The sequence below is a fragment of the Danio rerio genome, chromosome 6, assembly GCF_049306965.1.
Source record: "Danio rerio strain Tuebingen ecotype United States chromosome 6, GRCz12tu, whole genome shotgun sequence".
Lineage (NCBI taxonomy): Eukaryota > Metazoa > Chordata > Actinopteri > Cypriniformes > Danionidae > Danio > Danio rerio.
Window position 1 is genome coordinate 49,535,066 of NC_133181.1, and position 13,011 is coordinate 49,548,076.

The 13,011-nt window shown below is 34.7% G+C and overlaps 1 protein-coding gene across 4 annotated transcripts in view; it reads right to left on the reverse strand.

The window, feature by feature from the left end:
• Nucleotides 1-13,011, reverse strand: part of grm4 (glutamate receptor, metabotropic 4) — a 265,644-nt gene that overhangs the window by 18,741 nt on the left and 233,892 nt on the right. For all 4 annotated transcript variants that reach the window (XM_021476905.3, XM_021476906.3, XM_073953112.1 and 1 more), the window contains 1 exon segment: nt 7,253-7,502. In XM_021476905.3, the coding sequence (XP_021332580.1) occupies nt 7,253-7,502 (250 nt within the window).

The window sequence follows — 13,011 nt, forward strand, 5'->3', positions numbered from 1 at the left end:
AAAAACTATACTCAACTTTCAGATACATTTTTATCCCATTATTCTGCATTTTTACCTGTTCTCTAGTTGTATTCACACTGTTTTATTGTTACTTTTTTTTATATGTGTAGAAACTTGTTGTTTCATGAAATGTTGAGTTTTCTACAAAAAAGTAACGCTCATTAAGAATATGAAATTAAATTAAATTAACATCGGCTGTTCCTATTATTGTGTCCCAAGCATTAAGGTTTTTGTCTTTGGCTATAGTTATTTATATAATATTTTACAATGAACTGACCTATTAAGATCAGCTCACCTTTTAGCGGTTAATATTGTTCTGCACATTTTCTATTCAGCTAAATGAAAAGTAATGAAATTAAATTTAATTAAATTTAACATCAGCTGTTACCTTTATTGTGTATTGTGTACCAAGCATTGCGTTTTCTGTCTTTGGCTATAGTTACATACTTATATAATATTACATCTGTTGTATTTATATGTTAATAAATCAATTTTAACAATACATTTATGACTTGTATATTTAAATGCATTTAAGTAAACACAAAGCAGTACACTTTAAAAAATATTGGGTTGTTGTAACCTACTGGTGGGTCAAATATGGACAAACAACCTTTGTGTTAAAAAACTGCCATTTAAAATATAACTAAAAAGCAAAATAACCCAACATTGGGATTGTCCAAATTGGACCCAACATTGTGTTACAACAACCCAGCATTCTTAAGAGTGTAAAGCTTACAAAGTCACAGTAATGCATAATATAACTTGTATTGCAATGCAATCTTCAAATGACCACGTAAAAATGACTCAGTTTTAAGATTATATAACTTGGTTAAGCAAATGACTTATAGGAAAATACTTAAATTCTCAAATTCATTGTAAATGTTACTTTGTAATATGTGTACCAAATGGATGAGTAAACACAACTTTGCAATGGTTACAATCATTGTAATGTTGTCTTTCTTGAAAATGTACAGTGCATACACTACCTGACAAAAGTCTTTTCCAAGTTTTAAGAACAACAAATAACTTGACTTCTAGTTGATCAGTTGGTATCAGAGGTGGCTAATATGAAAGGCAAAAGCCTCTAGATTAATCTTATTTTACTCAAATAAAATATGATCATGCTTTGATTTTTAATTATTTAGTTAGGACAGTAAGGTCTGACTTTGCTTAGAAAAAGTTCTGTCACTTAACAGGATTGTTGTACAGTATAGAATAAAGTCATGGTGCAGTGGAAAAAGAATGAATATTGTGTCTTACTCCCATGAGCTTAAAGGACTGCATCCATACATCCCTGCAATAACTCAAATAACTTATTAATAAAGTCATCTGGAATGGCAAAGAAAGCATTCTTGCAGGACTCTCAGAGTTCATCAAGGTACTTTTGATTAATCTTCAATGCCTCCTCCATCATCTTACCCCAGACATGCTCAATAATGTTCATGTCTGGTGACTGGGCTGGCTACTCATGAAGTACATTGACCTTCTTTGCTTTCAGAAACATTGATGTAGAGGCTGAAGTATGAGAAGGAGTGCTATCCAGCTGGGAGGTTGCCCTCTCCTGTGGTTTGTAATATAATAGGCAGCACAAATGTCTTGATACCTTAGGCTGTTGATGTTTCCATCCATTCTGCAGATCTCTCGTACACCCCCATTCTGAATGTAACCCCAAAACCATGATTTTTCCTTCATCAAACTTGACTGATTTCTGTAAAAATCTTAAGTCCATGCGGGTTCCAATAGGTCTTCTGCAGTATTGGTGATGATTGGGATGCAGATCAACAGATGATTCAGCAGAAAACTCAACCTTCTGACACTTTTCCAAATGATCAACTAGAAGTCAAGGGTATTATTGGTTGATTTTACAACTGAGATCAAAGACAAGACTTTTGTCAAGTAGTGTACATACAGAGCCTAAAAGTATAGTGTTGTGTTTTTATTAAATGTGTGAAATGGAGATTCATTTTCCTCATCAGCTGCGCATGGCAAGTGATCAGTGTCTCTTTTTTTAAAACTTCCCTCAATCCTAAACCACCAATTGACTCCTAGCTATAAATGCTGGTTAAATAGATGTTGGATAAATGTAAATACAGCAGACTAACAGGGAGTCTGAGATATCAGGACAGAAATGATGATGTCTCAAAGCGGCTTTACTGTCTAACCAGGCTCACATAAGCAGTGAAGTAAATACGTTCATGCTGTGATTCACAAAGTTTTGTGCATATTAAACGTATGCAAAACAGATGGCACATGCAAAAAAACGTGCAGTGTCTACCGAGGATTGTGTACTCCTGATATAGCACCAGAAGATAGCACCTCATGTGTGTTTCGCAGGCTTCTCTTAATGAATGTGTCATTTGGGACGTGCAAAATAAAGGGCAGTGTCAATGGAAGAGGATTAAACAGCTCCTGGAAAGTGATTTATCGTCCCTCAAATCTATTTTAGAGAAAGTAACTGTGTGGCGAAGTTTAACACTAAATTATATTTAGAGCACGGAATGCCACCGGAATGATGAACATATGCTGTGATGTTCAAACTTAAACTCCTCTGCAAGTAAATAATTACAAGTGAAACTATTTTTAGTTTTTAAAAGTCATTTTCTGCATCTAACTAGACTTCAATAACAGTATTTATTTAGGATCTTAGTAAATCATGTCCTTTTATTATATCAATCCTGTCCTTATTCTAATTATGCAAACTCAGACTCTGCCAAGATAAAGGCGACTTGTTTGCTTTTATTATGCAAGTAGTTTCTGTAATTTTATTTACAGCTTTATTAGAAACTTGTTTATCATCTGTTTTATTCATTAGATCATAATAGTTATAGGTTGTAGAAGTTGTCTGCTATAAAGTCAAACCCAAAAATTTTCATACCCCTGGCACATTCTGACCTAAACTTACTTTTATTCTACCAGCTAGCCTATTAAAATTTTTATTTAAAGGTTCAGTGTGTAAGTTTCACACCCAGTGGTTGAACCAGGTATTGCACCCCTGGTTCAAAACACAAGCAAACGCAAGTTGCCAGATTAACAACACCAACATTAGTGTGTCTGACTGAAGGCTGATTTATACTTCTGCGTCAAGCGCACGCGTGGACCCATAGCCCTCGCCGTGGCTGTCGACGTCACTGACATGCACCTCTTAAAAAATGTAACCACATCGCAATGACGCATAGAGCAAGCTCTGTGATTGGTCGGCTTGGAAGTGCTGACGAGTGTGGGTGGGACCGAGAGCCGTGTGAGTGCATTGGAGCAACTGTTTACAAGGAGCTCTGGATGGAGCCTGTTGCTTTGTGTTTACCTTATGGTTAAATTTGTTGCACGTCCGATGGTTCCTGCCTCAAAATGGGCTGTCGACGTCGCTGACGTGCACCTCTCAAAAAATGTAACTACATGTCGCAATGACGCATAGCGCAAGCTCTGTGGTTTGTCGGCTTGGAAGCGCTGACGAGTGTGGGCGGGACCGAGAGCTGTGCGAGTGCGTTGTAGCGACTGTTTACAAGTGTCGACTGTTTACAAGGAGCTTCAGATGGAGACTGTTGCTTTGTGTTTACCTTATGGTTAAAGTTGTTGAACGTCCGTCGGTTCCTGCCTCAAAATCAGTGAGTTTAAAACCACTTGTACATTAAGGAAGCGTTCAGAAAAAAAAAAAAAAAAACACCAGCTAAGAAACTCGACACAGAGAAACATAAACACCTACTGCCAGCTAGTGTTTCGGAAGTGTTGTTGCAGAGCAACAGAAACATCACGCAGAAGTATGAATGCACAGCTACGTGCGTTGCATGCGCCGTGGGTCAAGCCGATCATTTGATGCAGAAGTATAATTCCAGGCTTGAAGATTGATTTAAGGCTGATTTAAACAGTGTTCTATATAAAAGCAGTGACATGCGATAGAAGGAATATTTTTCATATTAAAAGGAGGTTTTGTTCTAACCAACACAAGAAACGTATATTTTAGAGGCAGCTTCTATTTTTTTATATTTTAGAAACAGTTTCTATTTCTTGCAGCTGAACAGAAAACTGACAATGATCACATCAAGCACACCTTATGTGTTTATTCAGCATTAAATGCTAATTATGTGAGTTTCACATAACATTTATTGCCATACTACTGAAAGCAGCAGCAGATAGTTTACTTCAAATCTTGAAAATAAACCATTTAAAATTGAACTTTAGAACTGTGACTCAGTGCAAGCCAACACATATCAGTGATTTAACATCTACATTTAACAATGTTAAAGAGGTTTATTATGTATGAATGAGATTATAAACCTTTCCATTTTGTTGGAGTGCAGTGAGTGTACTATTCTGTGCTTCTGAATGGCTGTATTTCAATTTCTATCACGTTTTGTCAGGTGCAAACAGTTGCAAAATCTCATCACGCAGCGTGTTGTTAAGACACAGGGTTACAATTTAACCTGCTCACCTAATGTTTACATTCATACTGTTTATATTATTTTCTAATTAATAACCACACCATGTGGTGAACTCTGAATCTGCAGCTCATTTCGGAGGCTGTTACTGTCCACCAGAGGTCGCATCTTGGTCGCAGATGCACACTTTAAGAGCCTTCCTGACAGAATTAATTAAAATCTGTTTTCCACCAAGGCAACCCAGGGTGCAAAAATATAACTGGCTAAACTGGCACTGGGCAGGTCAAATGACCAAAACAAAGACAGACGTTCTGGCACAAAATGTACATTTTCAAAGCAGAATAACTGACTTAAGCATTGTTTTTCAGATAGACAAGAATGTTCATCTAGTGCATTTCTTAAATGTCTGCAAACATATTATGGTGTTTTTATGCTTTAGAAGAGTTAAAAACTTACATACAGCACCTTTATTTTTTTTTGACTGGAAATAACACAGGGTTCTCCTAAATGAGACTAAGATGATGTACAAAAGGCATAATTCTGGAAAAAGTATATATTTCTCAGCTTTATCAAAAGTTGGCATGGTCATGAGTAATTTCAGGTTTGACTTTATATATATATGAAAACTATTTTTGGAGAATTAATTATTTTGAATGAAATCCAGCCTAAAGCATCTGCATTAAGACTCTTAACCAGGACTGATGAGGCACAATTTTGCTGATGTCTCCAAATTCTGGTCCATTTAAGCAGGCATGGTGAATAACATTTTTAAAGATTGCAATAAACAGTTTATGGCAAAATAAAAATCACTGTCAATAACAACAAACTGTTTATCCTGAGCGCGCTCTCCCTGAGTTTTCTGAAAGATGATAAATTATTATTCGATTTTTTCTTTTGTTTTACAGATTCCAATATCAGTTTTATAACTTCATAAAAACCTGTGCCTGTGTATCCAGAAATCCAGAAAGATACTTAATAAATAATACTTTAAAAAATATAACAATTGAATGGGTTTCAGTACACACTGTTATACTGATTCAACCAGTTTGCCTACCAAATGGGAAATTCAGGCGTAAAGAAAACCAAAATAACCTTTAGCAATAAGCGAGCATGGCAAATTGCATTTTTTAAAGATTACAATAACAAGTTTATGGAAGTATAAAACGAGTGTGAATAACAACAAGTGTTTATTTTCAACATGCTCTCTCTGAACTTCCTAAAAGATGATACATTAATATATATATATTTTTTTCAGATTCAAATATCAATTTAAAAAATAGTGTCAAAAACTACTGTTTATCGAGAAATTCAGTTTACAGACAAATACTCAATAAATAATACTTAAAAATAAAAAATAATAAAACAAAAATCAAATAAATACATTTAAATATTAAAAATAAATAAATAAATAAGATTTGTTTTACAGATTCCAATATCAATTTCATAAAAAAACATTGTCAAAAACTATAAAGTGTTTATCCAGAAATCCAGATTAGATAAATAATGATTAAAAAATTCTTAAAAAAATAACAATTTTATGATGGGATTCAGTACAGAAAAAAAAAATAAAACAAACACAAAATAAATACATTTAAATGTAAATGAACTTAAATAAAATATAATAGGCATTATTTTTTACAGATTTCAATATTAATTTCATAAAAGCATAAAAAATAAGTAAAAAGAAAAAAAAAACTATAAAGTCCAGTTTCCAGAAAAATACTCAATAAATAATACCTAAAAATTATAACAATTTTATGATGGGTTTCAGTGCACACTGATTTAACCAGTTCACCTTCTATAGATACTAAATGGTTAAATTCAAATTTGTTAAATAACAATCACAATGTCTGTTTGTGTCTTTAGCAAGAGATTTATAAAGTCAGAAATAAATAAATAAATAAATAAATGAACAAAAAAAAACATTTAAATGTAAATACATTTAAATTAAATTAAATAAAACAAGCATTTTTTTTTTACAGATTCCAATAATATTTTTATAAAACCATAAATATCACTGTAAAAACTATAAAGTGTTAAGCAGAAATCCAGTTTCCAGAAAAATACTCAATAATTTATACTTAAATTAAAACAAAATTATGATGGTTTTCAGTTCAGACTGTTATACTAATTCAACTAGTTTGCCGAGATACCAAATGGTTGAATTCAAGTTTGTTAACAATCACAATGTCTGTTTCTGTCTTTAGCAGCTAGAGATTTATAATGTCAATGCAATAAAATAAAATTAAAATAAATAAATAAATAACAATTAAAAATAAATAAAATAAAATACATTTATTTATCTGCTAAGACTGCATTATTATTTTTTTGGCAGAATCCAATGTCAATTTCATAAAAGCTTACAAATCAGAAAACTATCCAGTGTTATGCAGAAACCCAGTTTTCAGAAAAAAATACTCAATAAATAAAACTTAAAAATTATAAGAATTTTATGATGGTTGTTAGTACACGCTGATTCAACCAGTTCGCCTATATAACAAATGGTTAAATTGAGGCATAATAAAAATGAACATAGCTTTTCACAATAAGTGAGGCTGACAGTTATAGAAGTTGTTTGTCTAAATTATTGACAGCAATGCCATTAAACCTGCATTACATAAAAAAAAAGATAAAGGTTTGGAATGATTCAGGAGCAAATATCTATTTTTAGAGAATAAATTTTTCAATGTACTGAAAAGCAATCTAAAGCATCAGCATTAAAACTCATAACCAAGACAGTTCTGCTGCCGTCTTTAAATTGTAAAGCATTTAAGTGAGCACAGTGAATCAAATTTTTAAAGATTACAATAACAAGTTTACAGCAGCATAAAAAAAACAGTGTCGATAGTAATAAAGTGTTTATCAGCAAACTCGCTCACCCTGAGTCTCCAGGTTCTCACACAACTCCGACTTGGCTTCTCCATTGGGCCGCAGGCTGGCTTTGGGGTTGAACTTGTTAGACATGGTGGCGGCAGTGACCACAGCTTTCAGACTGCGAGTGCTGCGTTTGGCCACATTCTGCTCCGGGTGGAAGAGCACCACGTAGACTTTGGGCATGTAGAGCATCCCGAGAGACACAGATGCGCTCAGACTGACCGATATGGTCAGCGTGGTCGTTTGTATGTACATCTGCAAAACAAAAACACCACAGCATGTGAAAATCGTGAATCACTGAAAACAAAGCTGGGTTAAAATTGGTCAATCACAGTTTTCTAATGCCAAATGTACTGTTTGTATAATGATACTATACATTTGGCTGTTTCCCCGGGCAACAAGTACCCAGCAGAGTGCTCTTATTATATCACGCCATAGTCTATTTATTCACATAATACCAATTAATTGAACTGAAATTAATATTTAAATACAGTGACTATCCATGTTATTTACTCATTTAAGGGTACATTTCATGGAAATATGACCTTTTTCTTGTTTAACGTGACACGCTTAGATTTTGCTCCCCTAGTGATGTATAAAGGGATTCTTATTATACTCCTTTAATCTCGATGTTTACAACCACAGCACCACAGCAATCACTATGCATGTCTCTGTCTTATGCAGCTAGAAATATATAATGTCACTGCAAGACAAATAAATAAAATAATTAAAAAAATAAATAACAATGAACATAAGAGTTTCCACTAAGGTTGGGCGGAAAAAATATCATGATATCATGTTTCATATCATTTGGGTATCAATATTCATTGAATATTTTTAAACAATACATTCAGGCATATTATTATTTTTTTTAAATTAATCCCTTTATTTTAATTTACCAACATTACTAAGGCAAATAGTTTAATAGTCAAAGGCAAAAATCTTTTATAATATTTACATAATAATGATAATACCTAATAATAATACTTCATAATAAAATAAACATAAGTAAAATCAAATAAAATTTTACAAAGTGTGTGCAATGCTAAAGTGTAAATGCTGAACAATCAAAGCAAACTTTAAGGTGCGAATAATAATGATACAATAAACCTCAAACTCTGTAAACAAAATTATGAATTCTGTAAACAATTATGATAATCAAATCTGAGATTTCAAGTAAAAAAAACAGCCATCATTATTCAAATACATGCTGCAACATTACTAATTGTAAAGTTGAATGACTATATTACACACTAAAATCTTTCAGATGGGGAGCAAGTGGCAGGGATGCACAAGAAAAGAAACCAAAAAGCCACTCTAGCAACATCCCTATACTTTTTTTTATTTACAATCTTCCTAATGCTGCTAGCATGCCACTCAATTTCGCATATGTTGTTATTCTGACCTGAAGTGACAAGCGCGAGAACGTGGTTTGCTTCACCATCTTCAATGCAATTTGCACTTGTGTTCCCTTAGGGTCTCTAGGCGACCATCAAGCATTTTCTCAGAGGATGACAAACGAACAAACCATTTCTGCAGCTCCAATACAAGTTTATGGAGAAAGGTAAAAAGCGCTGCAGTGTTTGGATGTGCTGTGTTTGTCTGGTAAATAGTCTGCCGTTGTTACTGAAATGTGTATATTTCATGGAAAGTGTTAAGCAGAATGGTTAGTTCTACTTGCATGAATCATGATGTGCACGTGGCATTCGAAAAAGTTTAAATGTTTTTTCAACTAGGGGTACCTGGAAAATGCATGAGCGTCATGTGGAAATGACTTACACCCTAAGCTTATTGGCATTGCTTCCAAGGCACGCGTTCAGCAGCCACATTTTACTAAAACTATCGCTTTCATACTGAAACTTCATAGCAAAAATATTTTTATCGTTACTGACAATGGTGATACAGATTTTATCACCCCAGCCCTAGTTTCCACAGATTCTCAACATCAGAGCCACTGAGGATACTGTGGTTGAATAAAATTTTTTGAAGAAAATATGCCGAAAGAAGATCCTTTTACTGCTGGCTTATTACATGTCTATGTTTTCTGTCCTTATAACCTATGACCTTATTTTACATCCCTAATCCTCCCAAATAACTAAAACCCAACTACTTCTATTATTATGCAGCTAATTAGTAGTTTATTGAACTAAACGTCTTACTTAAAGGTTTGTTAATAGCATGAAATGTACTAAGTGTAATGTTTGTTTGAAAAGACAATGAGCATAATCAACTCTAATGGTAAAGTATAAAAGGGATACAGCTGGGGATACATAGCATAGTGACATAGCATTAGTGACACTGTGCAACAATACTTAATATTTTATAATAATTAATCATTACTGTGAGGGCTAGGTTTAGGGTAGGCATTAATAAAATACAATTGATGGGTAATTTAATAAATAATGTAAATAATTCTAATTAACTTTCTACCAGAGCTGTATCCCTTCTAGCAACAACCTAATTTACTTCACAACAACTGGTAATTAAATTAAAGTAATTTAATAAACAATAAGCTCTATATAATTACTGTTTTTACATTACTGTCATGATTGCGTTTAGGTTTGGGGTAGAGGTGGACATAAATAAATTCCAATTCATGGGTAATTTAATAAACAATATAAACAATTCTTGTTACCTTGCAGCTACAGCTGTATCCCTTTTAGCAACAATCAAATTTACTTCACAACAACTACAAAACTCGGAAACATCATAGTTCATTTTAGAACTTGTTACAGCTCCATGATTGGATGACTCTGGTTTGAATGTGCAAGGTTTTATTAAGCTACTTTTGAACATTTTGGCTGCACATTATTCACTTGTTTTGTTGTTTCTGTCAGGAAAGAACTCAGTACTTAGTGAGTAAAAGCTCCGCCCTCTTCTGTAAGGAAGCATCTCATTTGCATTTAAAGCAACATATACTTTATACCTCAAACTTAAATAGTCGGCAAGCTATAATAAAAAAAAATATGTGGTATTTTGAGCTGAATCTTCTCAGACATTTTTGAAACAGAATTATTTTACTTGATATCTTATGAAATACGGCATAACGTGTGAGAAATAACGACAAAAAAATGAAGCCTGCAGGACTGCATAGATGTATTTTGGAATAATGACTTGTTCACATGACTTGGGACCTTTGTTTCACGAGGGCTTGTTGACACAACACAAACCCCTGATCTAACTGACACAGTCAATATGTCAAACCTCAACCAAGAGTCAAAACCTTGTGACTCAATGAGCCTGAAGCATCAAACACACTCATCGCATTCAAACATGCGCAACTCTTGGCTGTAAAAAATATAATTGACTAGAACATCACAGTGCACAGTATTCATGATATACAGTAGTGGGATGGAGATGTTGAAGTGTGCAAGTAAAAGACACGCCGCTATGAGGTCATAGGTGATTAGGGGCAGATACTGTAGGTAGTGGTATTATGATGCTGGAAGAAATTGAGAAAGATGTACAGTACTGTGAGTGAGTTTATTCTCTCACTCTAAGAGCATTAAAATTGATCCATGTGAACTAAATGTGTCATACAATCAATTTGAGATTTAATATAAAATGCTCAATGTTTAAAATAAAAGCCATATTGTCCATGTTTGATGGTCATTTTACAGCGTGTCTAAGTAAATAAATGGAAAAATAGATTTGTTTAATTTTTTGTTTGATTAGATTTAGAAATTTTGAAAGATTTAAAAGTTCTGTTAAATATAGCGCACCCGGAAAGTATTCATAGTACTTCATTTTTGTAACTTTTTAATGTTAGAGACTAATTCCAAAATGGACTAAATTAATTTATTTCCACAAAAATCTACACACAATGCCCACACACAAAGATTTTTTGAAATTTTTGCAAATTTAATAAAAAAATTTAAAACCTGAAAAATCACATGTACATCAGTATTCACAGCCTTTGCCATGAAGCTTTAAACTGAGCTCAGGTACATCCTGTTTCCCCTGAACATTCTTGAGATGTTTCAGCATATTAATAGGAGCTCACCTGTGGTAAATTCAGTTGATTGGACATGATTTAAAATGGAATACACCTGTCTATATAAGGTCCCAGGGTTGACGGTGCATGTCAAAGCACAAACCAAGCATGAAGACAAAGGAATTGTCTGTAGACCTCAGAGACAGGTTTGTCTCAAGGCACAAGGCTAGGGAAGGCTACAGAAAAAATTCTGCTGCTCTGAAAGTTCCAATGAGCACAGTGGCCTCCATAATCCGTAAGTGGAAGATGTTTGGAATCACCAGGGGCCTCATGTACGAAGACTTGCGTGGAAATCTTACTAAAACATTGCGTACGCACAAAGCTGTAAATGTGCGTACGCAGAAAAAAATTCAGATGTATGAAACATTGCGTACGCCGAATCTCACGCATATTCTTTTGTACATCTGAATGAACGTGAAACTGAACGCAACATGCACGAGCACAAAACCCCTCCCTGCCTCCTCCCCCGTATGAATATGCTAATGACTATGCTAATGGCAAAACCCAACGAAAAAGCAACGGCAAAATCAAGCAAAAAGAGAAACTTTGAACAGAATGTGAATTGGAGGTGCTGCTTTCGGAGGTAGACCAGAGAAAAGCGGTGTTATTTGCAAGTTTGTTCTCCGGAATTAACAACAAAAGAAAAAAATAGAGTGGGAGAGTTTAGCTGATGCAGTTAACACAGTTGGGTCTGAACATCGCACTGAGTGCATTTAAAAAAGAAATAGTGTGGTTTATAACTGAAAAATGTTGCAGGATGCTTAGCAGTCTCAGTGGCGCACCTCATAAGAAGCATGTGATCACGTGCTGACATGTTCGAGCATAATCTCGGCTCGAATCCAGCGTTTAATGAATTCTTTATTTTTTTCCCCGCTACATATCAGATTTTGCCCACTATTTATCAAGAGAAAGACAAGTAGGAATCATCAATAAGTTTGTGCATCATATTTTATTTGCACATTTATTGAATGGAAATGTTTCTGATTCACGCATGCAAATTCATCTTCAGATAGTGTCTTTATAGCAATGTGCGTGCGGTAGATCGCTCAGATTACATTGGGAAAACAGGCGACTGCTGCAAATTTTGCTTTAATGTTTAGCTGGTCAACTGTATGGTATGGAAATCTTACATACCTACTATATGAACCCGTCTCATACAGCTGCCATTGCAAGGATCAGACACTTTGTAGAAAAGAATTTAACACAACTGCCTCTAGGAGTCGCCAATGGAAATAAAACAGACACGCACAAAAAATGTGCGTACGCCTGCCAGAAAGCTGCCGTGAAGCTGCGCACATTCCCACGTTCAGTTCATTGTTAGTAAATCCAAACGTGAGCGATTCTGAGCGTGAAACCTGGCGTACGCAAAGTTTTTGTGCGTACGCAGCGTTGATACATGAGGCCCCAGGACTCTTCCTAGAGCTGGCCGGCCACCTAAGCTGAGTGATCGGGGGAGAAGGGCCTTAGTCAGGGAGGTGATCAATAACCTGATGGTCACTCTGTCTGAGCTCCTTCTGTTCTTCTGTGGAGAGAGGAGAACCTTCCAAAAGAACAACCATCTTTGCAGCAATCCACCAATCAAGCCTTTATGGTAGAGTGGGCTGACGGAAGCCACTCCCCTTTTGTAATTTGCCAAAAGGCAAAAGGACTCTCAAACCATGAGAAACAAAATTCTCTGGTCTGATGAGACTAAAATTGAACTCTTTGGAGTGAATGCCAGGTGTTACGTTTGAAGAAAACCAGACATCGCTCATCACCAGGCTAATACCA